General features: G+C 63.8%; 1 protein-coding gene across 1 annotated transcript; it reads left to right on the top strand.

Annotated features, from left to right (window-relative positions):
* Positions 1 to 13,179: 13,179 nt before the first annotated feature.
* Positions 13,180 to 16,138, top strand: KLF2 (KLF transcription factor 2). Its single transcript, XM_058292629.1, is given in 7 exon segments — positions 13,180 to 13,282; positions 13,370 to 13,474; positions 13,476 to 13,736; positions 13,739 to 14,042; positions 15,434 to 15,510; positions 15,512 to 15,559; positions 15,561 to 16,138. Coding segments are annotated over 7 exon segments (915 nt in total). The 5' UTR covers positions 13,180 to 13,213; the 3' UTR covers positions 15,612 to 16,138.
* Positions 16,139 to 16,753: the final 615 nt, after the last annotated feature.

The following is a 16,753-nucleotide window of genomic DNA, read 5'->3' as shown; positions in this document are numbered from 1 at the left end:
CAGGAATGGCGCCGCACACACGGAGAGCTGACACAGCGAGATGATGCAACAAAGAGAAACACAGATTCGCGTGCCGCTGACAACAACAGAAGCAGACAAAGAAGACGCAGCAAATAGCCACAGAGAGCAGACAACCGGGGTGGGGGGAAAGGGAGAGAAATAAATAAATCTTAAAAAAAACAACAACCCCGTTGGGGGGTCCCTGGCGACCCAGCCCGAAGGAGGGGTGCCCGCCCTCACCTCCAGGAGCCCGGCCACGGCGGCTCTGAGGCCACAGAGCCGTGGACAGAGACCCCCCCTTCCCGACACACGTCGTCCAGATGCGGGTGGATGAGGGGCCGGGGGGGCCCGCGCCGCCTCCCTGCCCCGATGTCACGCCCAAGCCATGGCTCGCCTCTGCTTCCGAGCTCCCGGGGCAGAGCTGGGGGTGAGGCGGGAGCCACGGGGGCCTCTGAGACCCCCGACTCGGGCGGGACGCGCCTCGGCCGTCCCCTGTGGACGGGAGCCCGCCGGGCGGGTCGACTCTGGCCGACGGGATTCGAACCCAGATCCTTGGGGGCCGGGTTCATCGGAGGGAGGCGCGCCGGGGTGGGCCTGACCTCATCCGGCGAGAGGCGGGTGCGGCCGCCCCGGGGTCCCAGAACCAACAAACGGGGCCCGTCTGGACGCCGGAAGGGCATTCGGCCACGGAAAGGAACGAGGCTCCGGAAAGCGCGGCAGCGGGGCCGGACTTCGGTGACAGCGCGTTTGGCGACTCGTAAGGACAAAGTCCGTCCCGCCGTCGCTGATAGGCGAGAACGAGGAGGAGGAAACTGACAGGGGCAGAATCTAAAATACAGGTCACCGGGGGCTGGGGACTGGGGCGTGGAGGCTTAAAACGCAGTTTCTAAAACAAAAACAAAAAAAAAACGCAATTTCTGTTTGAGACAAGGGACACGTTTTGGGAACGGACGGTGGTGATGAGAACACAGCATTGAGAGCAATTAACAGCCCCTGAATTATATGCGAAAGGGGACGTGTTAGCTCCATGTTCGTAGAAACATGCTGTATATGTTACTAGGTTGTCTATAGAATACTAGCATGAAATGTTTTTAAAAATCCATAGAAAAAATGGAAAAAATATCCACAGGACTGTGGGAAGTAGGGCATAAACTAGGGCGACGGCGAATGATACAATTATAATAATATTTTATCATGAGCTGCACGAAAGTTGCCACACGTGGCCGCGGGAGGCGCAGATGGGCTCCGTCCACGCAGCGGGATTCTGATTGGCCACGAGAAGGAAGGGCGCGGCCCCCGTGGCGCCCCGCTTCCCAAGAGCGCGTCGGGGCACCGGGCAGACAGACTTGAATGGGAGACGTGGATGTAGGAGAATTTCGCACACGTCCCTCGTGTGGCTTTTTCCCGCGTTCCGAGGCTCACGGACGTGGTCGCGCCGCGCGTCGTTCGTTTTCGCGGCTGCGTAACGTTCCGCCACGTGGATGGTCCCCGTGCCACCGATCCAATCATCGGTGGGTGGGCCCTTGGGTCGTTGCCGGCTTCTGGCAATTGTGAATGCGCTGCCGTGGGAAGCGGAGGTGGCGTGAGCAGTTGGGGCCCTCCTACCACACGGGAGGTCCCGGGGTCGGTTCCTGGGACCCCCAAAAGAATAGGAGCGAGACAATGAGCTGATACGGTGAGCTGACGCAATGAAGAGAGACAACAGGAAAACACAATGAGAGACGCAATAAGCGGGAGCCGAGGTGGCTCAAGCCATTAAGCGCCTCCCTCCCACATGGGGGGTCCCGGGTTCGGTTCCCGGTGCCTCCTAAAGAGAAGACGAGCAGACAGTGAGCACAAACAATGGGGGGCAGGGGAGAAATTAATAAACAAAACAGATCTTTTAAAAAAAAGGCTGCCATGAACAAGTTTTTATGTGTCTTGCTCCTTTTTTTAAATTCCAGGTATGAGAGCTGGGTACCTGGCCCCCTTTTCGCCTTGGCCCCTAGGAAGATCAGGGCCAATTCACGCCTGACTGTGAAAATCTAGGGCTGAATTCCCCTACCTGCAGTCCCGGCTGGCAGAAAATTCCCCTTTTCTGGTTGAATTCGGGTCCCTGCAGGAATTCGAGGTTCCTGGACAAGCGCCAGGGCACACACGGGCGACAGATGGCCAGCCCCTGCCCGGGAGGGGGGACACCCAGCGTGGTGAGAGAGGGAGGGGCCAAACGGGTGGCTGGAGTCAGAGAAGGCTGCCTGGAGGAGGCGGGGAGGCAGCACCTAACACCAAGGGCCAAGGGCGCCCGGGGGGGGGGGGGGCGAAGTCCTCCCCAGGGCAAGAGGCAGGTAGGGACTAACAATAAACGGAGTTCTTAAAAAAGGCTCTGTTGGGGGCACGTTTATAGTGTAAGTATATCCCAAATGCTGCGTGGGCTATACTTACACTTTAAAAGCCTTGCTCTGGGAGAGAAATAAATGAAAAAAAGAAAACAGCCACGCTCTATTTGGGGCACATTTATGCTATAAGTATATCCTAAATGCTGTGCGGGCTATACTTAGACTTTTTGAAAATGCACTGTTTGGGGCCCATTTGTACTGTAAGTATATCCCAAATGCTGCAACGAGATATACTTATACTTTAAATACCTGCACAGCTTGGGGCACATTTATACAATAAGTATATCCCAAATGTTGTATGGGAATATACGTATACTTTAAAAGCCATGCTTTATTTGGGGGCACATTTATATTGTAAGTATATTCTAAATGCTGCATGGGACATACTTACACTTTTAAAAAATGCACTGTTTGGGCATCTTTATACTGTAAGTGTATCCCAAATGCTGCATGGGGATATACTTACACTTTTTGAAAATACACTGTCTGGGGCACATTTGTACTGTAAGTATATCCCAAATGCTGCAAGGGGATACATTTACACTTTCAATACCTGCACTGTTTGGGGCCCATTTATACAATAAATATATCCCAAATGTTGCACGGGGAGATACTTATACTTTAAAAGTCACACTATTTAGGGCACATTTATACTGTAAGCTATATCCCAAATGCTCATGGGATATACTTATACTTTTAAAAAATGCACTGTTTGGGCACATTTGTACTGTAAGTATATCCCAAATGCCATGTGGGGTATACTTATACTTTTTAAAAATGTACTGTTTGGGGCATATTTATACAATAAGTATATCCCAAATGCTACATGGGGATATACTTACACTTTTTGAAAACACACTGTTTGGGGCACATTTGTACTGTAAGTATATCCCAAATGTTGCACGGGGAGATACTTATACTTTAAAAGTTATGCTCTATTCAGGGCACATTTATACTGTAAATATATCCCAAATGCTGCAAGGGGATATACTTATACTTTTTAAACATGCATGGTTTGGGGCCCATTTGTACTGTAAGTATATCCCAAATGCTACAAGGAGATACACTTACGCTTTTAATACCTGCACTGTTTGGGGCCCATTTATACAATACGTCTATCCCAAATGTTGCACGGGGAGATACTTACACTCTAGAAGCCATGCTCTGTTGGGGGCACACTTAGAGTGTAAGTGTGCCCCAAATGCTGCGTGGTAACCGCGCTGATGGAAACTGAGCCGCTGAGCGCAGACGGGCGTGGACGGCACCCAGCACGGGGCGATGAGCGCCGGGAGCCCAGGGTGGGAGGTGGACTGTGGTTGACACGACCAGGAGGAGAACGTTCTCCCGGGAACCTTAACGAACGTATGACGCTAATACGGAGCGTTAATTCCCGGGCGGCTCGGGGGAAACCACGCCAAATGCCAGACACGGGCTATAACAGCAGTCGTGTTTTGACGCTGCTCTTTCACCGTTTCTAACGATTGTTTCAACACAATTCGGGGTGACGGACGGGAGCCCCGTCCCAGGTTTGTTTCTGTCGCCTCACAACTTCCGCCCTACGCGTCTCGCCTGCGGCTCCTCACGTCGGAATGACACGCTTCCACGTTGAAAACGCACGCACTTCCATGCACCTGGGACCGGGGCGACAGGCGCCCGAGCCTCCCTCGATTCGGGCGGTCCAAAGGGGACCCTCGAATCCGCCCCTCAGCGTCCAGGGACCCCTCCTCCATGCAGACCGCCCCTGGAGCTGGGGTGTCCAGTGATGTCCGGGCTTCACGCACGAGCTTTCTTCTCGGGGTCTCCCCCTGCCCCGGCCACTCGTAAAAGCCACAAGGATTTCGGGGTCCGGACACGAGCGAGTGGCGAGAGGCTCGCCTCGCGTGGTTCCAGGTTGAGAAAATGTCCAGGACAAAGCTCCGGGGACAGGCAAGCGAAGAAGCAGATTGGGGACTGCCGGGGGGGAGGGGGCACTGCCAATGGGGGACACGGTGTCCTTTTGGGGGGTGACGAGACGTCCTGGAATTAAACAGACGCGAAGGCAGCCCGTCATTCCGAAGGCCGCCGAATTGTGTACCTTAAAATAGAGAATTTTTATGTCCCGTCAATGTTAATGTGACCTTGACTGTGATTCGCACACAAAAAAATCCTGCACGTCTGGGCCTGTACAGAATTAACGTTGGGACCAACATGAAAGAGCAAAGAATAAACACTCGGGACATTTGGATTTTTTTATTTTTTTAAAGATTTATTTATTTCTCTCCCTTCCCCCCCGTTGTCTGCTCTCTGTGTCCATTTGCTGTGTGCTCTTCTGTGACCGCTTCTATCCTTATCAGTGGCACCTGGAATCTGTGTTTCTCTTTGTTGCGTCATCTTGTTGTGTCAGCTCTCCGTGTGTGCGGCGCCATTCCTGGGCAGGCTGTGCTTTCTTTCGCGCTGGGCAGCTCTCCTTACGGGGCGCACTCCTTGTGCGTGGGGCTCCCCTATGCGGGGGACACCCCTGCATGGCGCGGCACTCCTTGCGCGCATCGGCCCTGCACGTGGGCCAGCTCCACACGGGTCAGGAGGCCCGGGGTTTGAACCACTGACCTCCCATGTGGTAGGCGGACGCCGGAACCGGGATCCGAAGTCCCCAAGAGCCCCTGCCCTGCACCAACAGGAAAAGCACGCAGCGGGTACCACGGGGGAACCTGGCACACAGCAGGTGCTTAATAAACGTCAACTAGACCCAAGCACCCGTGGTCAGACCGATAAGTCAGGCCCCTTCGCCCCGTGCTCTCCCAGGGCAACGGAAAGCCCCCCGCGGGGAGGCCAGGGTGCCCCCTCGGTGGAGTCGGGCTGCCAGGCAGGGCGCGATGGTGGCTGCAGATAAGGAGCCGGCGGCGCGGCGCGTCCTTGGGAAGCGCTGAGCTGTCACACATCGCTGCGGCCAGGGAGCCGAGTTGAGCAACCAGCGGTGACAGCGTTGCGCAAGCGTGAGCAGAAGCGCGCCCACGCACAGACCCCCGCCGCCGGGAGGCGTCCTGCAGTTGTCACCGTAACGCCGCGGTCATCTCTCTAGAAACTTCGGGCACGTCGTCCCGGAGGGCCAGCTGGATTCCATGGGGCGTGTTTTCCGGAGGATTCCCGAGGGCTCGCTCACGGGGGACACGCAGGAGCGGCGCATCGGCCACGGCTGGGCTAAGAGCGAGGAGGTCCAGACGCTGGACGCGGAAACGATGCGGAGATGCCGGCAACGGCTGGGCGCCGTGCGACGCGGCGGTAAGCTCCCTGTGGGTAGCACCGGGCCGAGCGCCTCGCAGGTGTCCAGTCCACGCCCGGCAGAGTGCGGAGAGGGAGCGCGCGATGTGTCCGTGGCTCAGACTCAGAAGCGCCGACGTGCCAGGGCGCCGAGCCCCCGGGGACGGGGAAGCTACAGGCGAGCCGCTCGCCTGCGCCCCTGCCCGAGGCAGACATCACCAGTCGATCCCCGAGCTGTGTTTCGGGCTGAGCCTGGAGGCAGCAGTGAGCCGGGATCTGGGGTGACGGGAGGGAAACCAACTGCCTTCTGGGCCGGGTGACCCGGGCCAGGTGGTTAGGACAGGACGGAAGGCCCCGGAAGGACAGGAGGACAAGGGCAGCCATCGAGAGGCCGAAGGGTCCCAGAGTGTCCCCCCACTAGGGACCTAGGAGGGGCACTCAGCACCTGCTACGTGCTTCGACATCGTCTCACTCGGCACCCGCTAGGTGCGCTGGCATTGTCTCAGCACCTGCTGCGCGCTTCAGCAGCCTCATCGCTCTCGACACCTACTGTGTGCCTCAGTGTCGTGTCACCTACTAGGTGGTTTGGCATCGTCTCTCTGGGAAACCATGTGCTTCGTTTCGCTCAGCACCTACTATGTGCTTTGGCGCCCTCATCTCTCTCAGCACCTGTCACGTGCTTCGGCATCCTCATCGCTCTAGGCACCTACTGTGCGCTTTGGTGTCGTATCGTCCAGTACCCACTATGTGCTTTGGCATCGTCTCGGCACCTACTCTGATTTTTAGCGTCCTCATCGCTCTCTCTAAACCCACTATGTGCTTTGGGGTCCTTGTATCACTTGGTGCCTACTATGTGCTTCAGGGTTCTCATATCACTTGGCACCTACTATGTGATTCAGGGTCCTCGTATCACTTGGCGCCTACTATGTGCTTGGGGGTCCTTGTATCACTTGGTGCCTACTATGTGCTTTGGTATCATCACTCTTGGCACCTACATGCTTCAGCATCATCTCTCCCCACCTACTATGTGCTTCAGGGTGCTTGTATCACTTGGCACCTACTATGTGCTTTGGCATCCTTCTCTCTCTCAGCACCTACTGTGCATCAGTGTCCCCATCTCTCTAGGTACCTACTATGTGATTCAGTGTCGTTTCACTCAGTTCCTACTATGCTCTTCAGCATCAGCTTGGCACCTACTATGTGCTTCGGTGTCCTCATCACCCTCAGCACATAGTAAGTGTTTTAGCATCATCTCTCAACAACTACTATGTGCTTCGGGTCCCTCATATTACTTGGTACCTACTATGTGCTTTGGCGTCATCACTCTCAGCACCTTTGGGCTTCAGCATCATTTCTCTACACCTCCTGTGTGCTTCAAGTTCCTCATATCACTTGGTGCCTACTGTGTGCTTCAGGGTCCTCGTATCACTTGGCTCCTACTATGTGCTTCAAGTTCCTCATATCACTTGGCACCTCCTATGTGCTTCAGGGTCCTTGTATCACTTGGCACCTACTGTGTGCTTTGGGGTCCTTGTATCACTTGGCGCCTACTGTGTGCTTCGGGGTCCTCGTATCACTTGGCACCTACTATGTGCTTCGGGGTCCTCATACCACTTGGCGCCCACGTGTGCTTCGGCATCACCACTCTCAGCACCTATGTGCTTCAGCATCATTTCTCTACACCTACTGTGTGCTTCAAGGTCCTCATATCACTTGGCATCTACTATGTGCTTGGGGGTCCTCGTATCACTTGGCACCTACTATGTGCTTTGGCATCATCAGTCTCAGCACCTATGTGCTTCAGCATTATTTCTCTATACCTACTATGTGCTTCAAGGTCCTCATATCACTTGGCACCTACTATGTGCTTTGGGGTCCTCGTATCACTTGGCGCTACTGTGTGCTTCAGGGTCCTCAAATGACTTGGTACCTACTATGTGCTTCGGGTTCCTCATATCACTTGGTGCCTACTGTGTGCTTCAGGGTCCTCATATCACTTGGCTCCTACTATGTGCTTCAGGGTCCTCGTATCACTTGGCTCCTACTATGTGCTTTAGGGTCCTCGTATCACTTGGCACCTACTGTGTGCTTCAGGGTCCTCGTATCACTTGGCACCTACTGTGTGCTTTGGGGTCCTCATATCACTTGGCACCTACTGTGTGCTTCGGGGTCCTCGAATGACTTGGCACCTACTATGTGCTTTGGGGCCCTCGTATCACTTGGTGCCTACTGTGTGCTTCGGGGTCCTCACTCGGCACCTACGCGCCCCTGCATCCTCTCTCCACACCTACCACGTGCTTCAGCGTCGTCTCGACACCTACTGTGCGCTTCATCCTCGTCTCACGACCACAGAACCCCGAGTCGCGTGCCTCAGTCCCCCCACTGCCAGCTGCCGGCACAGGCCACCTGGGGCCCGCGGAGCTCTGCCCAGAGTTCAGTCTCCCGGAGGCCGCGGTCCGCGCTGCCAGCCCGCCCTCAGCTCCAGGGCCCCCCCACCGCGCCACCGCCCCACACCTCCCCACGGCCGCGCACCTGCGCGCGCGACTGTATCCAGGCACCCAAAGACAGGCCTGCTGCGAGCACGGCCCGGAGAGGGGGCTGGCGGGCGGGAGCAGGTGAGGGGCCGCAGCCCCCAGTGCCAGACCCCTCCACGTGCCATCTCATATTCTCGCCACGAATCCGAGGCTCAGAGAGGCCGTGCGACGGGCCTGAGGTCACACAGCCCAAGCGGCGATGGAGGCCCACACGACTCCCCGTTCGTGTGGGGCTCCGCGGGTGGGCCAAGCCATGGCCTGGGGACCCCGGCGGGCGGTGGGCACCATCGGCCTGTGCCTTTGAGGGGCTCCCCGTCTGGAGAGGGAGCTGGCGGGCAGCGGCCGGGGACCTCGGTGCCTTCGTGCCCCGGGGCGGCTCAAACCCGCAGAGATTTATTCCGTCCTGTTCTAGAGGCCCAAAGCTTGGAACAGACGTGCGGGCAGGACCGGGCGCCCCCGAAGAAGGGCCCGCCGGCAATCCTGGCGTGCGTGCGCCACCGCCTCTGCGCCCGCCACCGCGCGGTCGGCTTCTGTGGGTCTCCCGGTCCTTAGGGCACCGACGAGCACCAAGGTGAAGTCATCGCGAACTCCTCAACCCACCACGTTGCCCTTCCAACGACGGTCACCTTCTCGGGGGGACTTGGACGTATCTTTTTATTGGGGGGGGATGTCGCCACTCCACCCGCTCCATCTGGCGACCAGCGGGTCTCTGGGAAGGCTGCGGGGCAGAGGAGAAAGTGTGGGCGCCCCCACTGGAGGGGGTCAAGCTCGTCGGAGCTGGCATGAGAGAATCACCCGTCCCCTGGCGCGGCCGTCCACCGAGCGAACATTTTTTTTTAAAGACTTATTTTATTTATTTACCCCCCCACCCCAGTTGTCTGCTCTCTGTGTCCATTCGCTGTGTGTTCTTCTGTGACCGCTTCTATCCTTATCAGCTGCACGGGAATCTGTGTTTCTCTTCGTTGCGTCATCTTGCTGTGTCAGCTCTCCGTGTGGGCGGCGCCATTCCTGGGCGGGCTGCACTTTCTTTCGCGCTGGGCGGCTCTCCTTACGGGGCGCACTCCTTGCGCGTGGGGCTCCCCTACGCGGGGGACACCCCTGCGTGGCAGGGCACTCCTTGCGCACATCAGCACTGCGCATGGGCCAGCTGCACACGGGTCGAGGCCCGGGGTTTGAACCCTGGACCTCCCATGCGGTAGACGGACGCCCTATCCATCGAGCCACATCCGCTTCCCAACCCGGTGAATGTTTGCGTGCACCCACTGTGCGCAGAGACCCGGCTTCCCTCCCCACATGGCCCACACATCAGGTGTGGGAGAGACAGCAAACGAGGAAATGGGTCCAGTCAAGAAAAAAACATTTCTACAAAAGGCACACGGCGTCCCCTAGGATAACTTAAAAAAAAAAAAAAAAGGAATAACAAGTGTTGGCAACGATGCTGGGAAATGGGAAAGAGCCCGGGTGTAGCCGGTGGGCACGGACCCTGGAGCAGCCACCGTGGGAAAGCGCACAGCGGTTTCTCCCCAAGTTAAAAAAGAGAATCGCCCCACGACGCGGCGCCCCGAAAGCGGGGGCTCGGACAGACACGCGCGCACCTCTGTCACAACCGCCAGAAGGAAGCCACCCGAGCGTCCGCCGCAGACAAAGGGACAAATAAAACGCGCTCCGTCCCCACCACGGAGTGGGCGCTGAGGGGGCACGCAGCTCGGACGCCCACGACGGCCGGGATGCACCCGGGAGACAGGCGCAAAAACAGCGCCCGATGCCGCGCAGAGGAAATCTCTCGACCAGGCCGGCCGCACGGCGCCGGAAATCAGATTCGAGGTGGCCGGGGCTGGGGGAAGGGCGACGGAAAGGGAAGTGATTGCCCCATCACCCCCAAAACGTCCGCTGCGTTTGGGCTGATGGAAATGTTTGGGTTGTGGGCGGTGGCGACGGGAGCACGGGGTGCCACCGAGCTATCCTCTTAGAGGTGGTGACGGCGGCCGAGCTGAGGCCCCCTGCGCGCTGCCAGCAGAGTTTTTGTTTGTAAGGGTGGGGACGGGGAGGAAACTGGCCGTGGGGGACCGGCTGTGGGGGGCCCTGGGGGAACCCCGCGTTCAGGCTGAAACGTCCGGCATTGGGGCCGGGGGCCGCCAGTGACAGGGTGGCACCCGGGGGTGGGGGGCGGCCCCGGCGAGGGGCTGACGACAGGTTCCGGAATCTGCCAAGAGATGGAGAGAGTGGTGCAGGGACCGCCGGCCAGAGGGGCCGAAGTAAAACCCCAAATCTCCCCAGCCCCCGCCATCTCTCTCCTTCCCCCCCCCCCCCCGGTGTCAGATAGGGAAACTGAGGCTCAGGCACGGCCGGCTCTGTCCCAAACTCGGGGAGCTCACCGCGGGCTGCTCCCCATATCCGTTCGGGGCGAGATGCCGTCGCTACGGGCATTTTGTAGGAGGGGGAGTGGCCCAGAGAGGCTGAGCCACTGGCTGAAGGTCACACAGCGAGTGGGAAGTGAGGGGGGAGAGCACGTCTGGGTTTTCTGGGAAGCCTCCAAGAAGCACGGCCGCCTGGAGAGGTCCGGCCGGACCCCTTTGGGGACTCCCCGGCACGGTCGCTGGGTCGCCATCTCCAGGCAGGGGCTCACGGGGCGTTTGACGCATCACAGTGGAGGTGGGCAACTCAGGGTCCCTTCCGGGCTCCCCTGAGAGCCCTGGCCCCCAGCCCCACCCCCCCTCGCAGAGACCCAGCCGCCGTCGGCCAAGGGGCCCCCCGAGAGCCACCCCCACGCACGGCCCCTTTCCGTTAGGAAGCGCGTCTGTGCCCGGTCTCGTCCCCCCGAGGGCCCGGCCGGGAGCTGTCGCCGAGCCCGCAGCAGGGACGGGGCCGTGGAGGGGCTCCCGGCCCGTCTGCGCAGGGGCTGACACGGGTGGGTGCTAGAGCCCAGAGGCCTGGGTCGAGGCTGGCGCCAGGCCACCCACGGGAGATGCTCTCCCTCCACCACCCCCGCGGCTCCCTCTCTCCCTCCTTCAAATCTCGACTTGAACTTGGCCTCCCGGACGAGGCTGGCTGGAGCCAAATCCCCCACGTACTGGACGCGGGACTTGTTCGTTTCGGGGCCCCTCGAAAGCGCAAGCCCTTGGGTGGCTTCTTTGCTGCTGCCCACGGGAGAGGGACGGCGCCTCCCGGGGGGCGCTGGCCTGCGCCAGGGAGGAGGGCTGCGCCGGGCGCCCCGGCCCCGCCCGCGGGAGGGACGCTGGTTCCACGGGGCTCTGTGGAGCCCCGGGGGGCTGCGTGGCCGGCGGGAGGCTTGGGGACACCTCCCCCCCCACGGTCCATCAGGAGCCCCCGGGGACACCTCCTTCCACTGCCCACTCCCCCACTGCCCGTCGGGAGCCTGGGGACCCCCCCACTGCCCATCAGGAGCCTTGGGGTTACCCCCTCCCATGGCCAATTGGGAGCCCCGGGGACTGCCCCCCCACTGCCCATCGGGAGCCTGGGGACCCCCCCACTGCCCATCAGGAGCCTTGGGGTTACCCCCTCCCATGGCCAATTGGGAGCCCCGGGGACTGCCCCCCCACTGCCCATCAGGAGCCTCGGGATCACCCCCCCCCACGCCCACCGGAGTCTCGGGACATTCCCTCCCCCCACAGCCCAGCAGGAGCCCTGGGACCCGCCCCCCACCACCTCCCATCGGGAGCCCGAGGGACCTCCCCCTTGGGGTCACCCCCCCACACGGCCCGTCGGGAACGCCGGGGACACCCCACACGCATCGGGCCCTGGGGAGCTCCCTCCCACGCCCATCGGGAGCCCCGGGGATACCTCCCCCCCAAACGCCCATCGGGAGGCCCAGAAACGACCCCCCCCCACGCCGATCTGGAGCCCCGGGGACCCCTCCCACACCCATTGGGAGCCCTGGGGACACCCCCCACGCCATCGGGAGCCTCGGAAACACCCCCCCCCATGCCCATCGGGAGGCCCGGGGATCCCCCACCCCATGCCGATCGGGAGCCCCGGGGACACCCCTCCACATACACATCAGGTCCCGGGGACCCCCCACACCCATCGGGAGCCTGGGGACCCCCCCCACACACCGATCAGGAGCCCCGGGGACACCCCCCCACATACACATCAGGTCCTGGGGACCCCCCCACGCCCATCGGGAGCCTGGGGACCCCCCCACACACCGATCGGGAGCCCCGGGGATACCCCCCCACATACACATCAGGTCCTGGGGACCCCCCCCACGCCCATCGGGAGCCTGGGGACCCCCCCACGAGGATCGGGAGCCCCGGGGACCCCTCCCACGCCCATTGGGAGTCCCGGGGACCCCTCCCACGCCCATTGGGAGCCCCGGGGACCCCTCCCACGCCCATTGGGAGCCCTGGGGACACCCCCCACGCCATCGGGAGCCCCGGGAACACCCCCGCACACCCATCGGGAGGCCCGGGGATCTCCCCCTACGCCGATCGGGAGCCCCGGGGACACCCCCCCACATACACATCAGGTCCCGGGGACCCCCCCCTAAGCCCATCGGGAGGCCCCGGGATTCCCCCCCCCATGCCGATCGGGAGCCTGAGGACACCCCCCCCAAGCCCAACGGGAGCCTGGGGACCCCCCCCCGCACGCCGATCGGGAGCCTGGGGACACCCCCCTCCACAAGCCCATCGGGAGCCTGGGGACCCCCCCCACGCCGATCGGGAGCCCCGGGGACACCCCCCCCCCCCCGCCGGGTCCCCGACGCCGCGGCCCCCGCTCGGGGTCCTGGCGCAGGCGGGAGCCCGCGGGGTGCCCGGGGGGAGCCCGGGGGCGGGCGCGGGCGCGCGTGTTGCCGCGGTGGCCGGGGCGGCGCGCGGGGGCGGGCGCGGGGGGCCCGGCGGGGGCGCGGGGCGGCGTCGGCGGCCCCCAGGCCCCGCGCGCCCGGCGGCTTATATACCGCGGCTAAATTTAGGCTGCGCCCGGGGCTCGGCCCCATCCGGGACGCGCTTCCGCCGCCGCCGCCGAGGCCCGGCCCCCCGCGCGCGCCGGCGCCTATAAGGCCGGGCCGGGGCCGCCCGCGCCGCCGCCGCCGCCGCCGCCCCCCGCGCCATGGCGCTGAGCGAGCCCATGCTGCCGGCCTTCGCCACCTTCGCCAGCGCGGGCCGCGGCGCGCCCGAGGTGAGCGCGCGGGGCGGCGGTGGGCGCGGGCGGCGGGCGGCGGGCGCGGGGGGCCCCCCGCGCTGACGCCGCGCCCTGTCCCCGCAGCGCTGGCCGCGCGCCGAGCCCGAGGCGGCCGACGAGGACCTCAACAGCGTGCTGGACTTCATCCTGTCCATGGGCCTGGGCGCCGAGGCCGCGCCCGCGCCGCCGCCCGCCGCCTACTTCCCCCGCGCCGCCGCCGCCGCCGCCGCCCGCCTACGGCGCCCCCCGCGCTCGACGCGCCGCCGGGCCCGCGCGCCACGGCCGCCTCCTGCTGCCGCCGCCCGGCTGCGCCGTCAAGGCCGAGCCGCCCGAGCCCGACGGCGCCTACGGGCTCGCGCGCGGGGGCCCCGGGGCGCCCCCCGACACGCCGCCGCTCAGCCCCGCGGGGCCCCCGCGCGCGCGCGCCGCCTTCCCGCCGCCCTTCGGCGGCCCCCGGCTTACGGCGCGCCCGGGCCCGGCCTGCACTACGCGCCGCCGCCGCCCGCGCCCGCCGCCGCCTTCGGGCTCTTCGACGACGCGGCCGCCGCCGCCGTGGCGCTGGGGCTGGCGCCGCCCGCCGCGCGGGGCCTGCTCACGCCGCCCGCGTCGCCGCTGGAGCTGCTGGAGGCCAAGCCCAAGCGCGGCCGCCGCAACTGGCCGCGCAAACGCACCGCCACGCACACCTGCAGCTACGCGGGCTGCGGCAAGACCTACACCAAGAGCTCGCACCTCAAGGCGCACCTGCGCACGCACACAGGTGGGCGGCGCGCGCGGGGCCGCGGGGGCGCGCCGGGGACCCCTGCCGGCGGGGCTCCGGGAAGTTTGGGGAAGGGGCGCGCGCCGGGGAACCCCTGGCGGCCGGGCTCGGGGAGGTTTGGGCAGGGGTGGCGCACCGGGGACCCTGGCGGCGGGGCTCCAGGGAAGTTTGGGGAGGGGGCACGCACTGGGGAGCCCCTGGCGGCGGGGCTCGGGGAGGTTTGGGGAAGGGGCGCACGCTGGGGACCCTCTGGCGGCCGGGCTTGGGGGTTTTGGGGAGGGGTGGCGCACCGGGGACCCCTGCCGGCGGGGCTCCGGGAAGTTTGGGGAAGGGGCGCGCGCCGGGGACCCCCTGGCGGCCGGGCTCGGGGGAGTGTGGGAAGGGGTGGTGCACTGGGGACCCTGGCGGCGGGGCTCCAGGGAAGTTTGGGGAGGGGGCACGCACTGGGGAGCCCCTGGCGGCGGGGCTCGGGGAGGTTTGGGGAAGGGCGCGCGCCGGGGACCCCCTGGCGGCCGGGCTCGGGGAGGTTTTGGGGACGGGGCGCGCGCCGGGGGACCCCCTGGCGGCCGGGTTCGGGGAGGTTTGGGCAGGGGTGGCGTCCGGGAAATTTGGGAGGGGGCACGCACTGGGGACCCCCTGGCGGCCGGGCTCGGGGAGGTTTGGGCAGGGGTGGCGCACCGGGGACCCCTGAGGCGGGGCTCCGGGAAGTTTGGGGAGGGGGCGCGCGCCGGGGACCCCCTGGCGGCCGGGCTCGGGGAGGTTTGGGGACGGGGCGCGCGGCCGGGGACCCCCTGGCGACAGGGCTCGGGGCGCGGGGGGGCCATCCAGGACGCTGGGGAGAACGCCTGGGCTGCGGAAGGCCCCGAGGGGAAGCCTACGTCTCCGAGCTTTGGGGCTGGGGCGCCCCGCTTCAGACCCCGCCCTGGCTGTGGCTCAGACCGTTGGGGAGGGGGCGTGGCTGAGGGTGTCCCCCCCGTGGGCGTGGCTCAGAGTGCTGGGGAGGGGGCGCCCACTTCAGACCACCCGGGGTCCGAGAGCCCAAACCCCAGGGAGGGCGAGACTCAGAATGTTGGGGAGCGGGCTCCCGCTTCGGAAACCTCCTGGGGAGGGGGGAGCCTGTGGCGCAAAATTGGGGCGCCCGCTTTGGTTTCCGCCCGCCATGGGCACGGCTCGGGATGTTGGGGAGGGGGGCGCACTTAGGAACCCCCCCCACCCCCCCCCGGGGCCCGCGGTGTCTCAGAAGCTCGGGGAGGGGCGCGCGCTTTAGGGCGCAGGGGAAGGGGTCCAGGCGCGCGTCCCAGCTCCCTCTGCAGGGGGGGGGGAGGTGGGCGTCGAGGGTCCGGCCGGTCCCGGGAGGGAAACTGAGGCCCGCCCTCCGTCCCGCCCCGCAGGCGAGAAGCCGTACCACTGCAACTGGGACGGCTGCGGCTGGAAGTTCGCACGCTCCGACGAGCTCACGCGGCACTACCCGCAAGCACACGGGCCACCGGCCGTTCCAGTGCCACCTCTGCGACCAGCGCCTTCTCGCGCTCCGACCACCTGGCGCTCCACATGAAGCGGCACATGTAGCCCCCCCCCCGCAACCCCCCCCACATCCCCCCCCCCCAGCCCCGCGCCCGCCCCGTGGCGGGTCCCACGCGCGCCGGGCGCGGGCCACCACCCCACCCTGGACTGTGACTGGTATTTATTGGGCCCAGAGGACACGGCCGGGGCGCAGCGTGGCCACCCCCCCCCCACCCCGGAAGGCGGCGACACCCTCCCCGGCCCCGACCCCCCACCCTCACCCCCCTCGACGGAAGACCCCCGCCGGAGAAAGACGCCCGATCTCCTTGGACGAGTTTGTTCTCAAAACGGTGCAATACCCTCGGGCGGTCTATCCGCGGCCACCGCACGGGGGTCTGTCTACACTAGCGGCGACGCGACGAGCAAAACGCGGTTGGGGGACCGCCTGCCACGTCTGGGCTCGTTTCTCCTGTACATAGAGACTCTGACTCTGTCACGATGTAAATAGGAAGACCGGTGGGCATTTGAGTGCACCTGTTGCGTTTTGATAATAAAAACGTTGGCTTTTTTAATAAAAAAAATAATAATAATAATCAGGTTTTGTTTTTTTTTTTTTGGCACCTTTCGAAAAATCCCGGCGGCCGGGGCTTGGCCCCGGGAGGGGAGAGGGCGGCCGGCTGGAGGGCAGCCTGGAGGAGGCGCCGCCCTGTTGCCAGCTGCTTCCCCCAGCTGCCAGGAGCCTGCGGGTTTTCTATAAATTTAAACACAGGCATTTGAGGCCGGAGGGTTATTTTAAGGCTGGGCCCTGAGCCCGAAATTGCCTTTTTCTCCCCCCAGAGCTGGGGAAAGCTGCCTGGCCCAGTCCACGTCGCTTCTTGGGCCTGTGAAAGCTGTGCCACCCCTTCTGGGGTTGCACCCGGGCGCGTGCGGGCTTTTTTTGTTTTTTGCGATGGGAAGGGGCCCCGCGCGTGGGTTTCCGACGTGCTTTGTCTTTTTCATGGGCTTTTTAATTTTTTCCAAGGGATGAGCTCCCCGTCAGCTGCAAAGGAAACCCAGGCCTGGGCTGTATTCCAGATGAAGGAAACCGAGGCCCAGAGAGGGTAGCCACGGAACCGTGGGCTGCAGAGCGCTGGCCAGAGGGTCCCCAGACCCCGCCGAGGGTGTGGGGGGGAGAACGGGAGGCACCCCTCCCGCCCCTCGGGCACCCC

This window comes from Dasypus novemcinctus, unplaced genomic scaffold, assembly GCF_030445035.2.
Source record: "Dasypus novemcinctus isolate mDasNov1 unplaced genomic scaffold, mDasNov1.1.hap2 scaffold_174, whole genome shotgun sequence".
In the NCBI taxonomy this organism is placed as follows: domain Eukaryota; kingdom Metazoa; phylum Chordata; class Mammalia; order Cingulata; family Dasypodidae; genus Dasypus; species Dasypus novemcinctus.
Note: the sequence above shows the minus strand (reverse complement) of the source record. Positions and strands in the feature narration are given on the sequence as shown.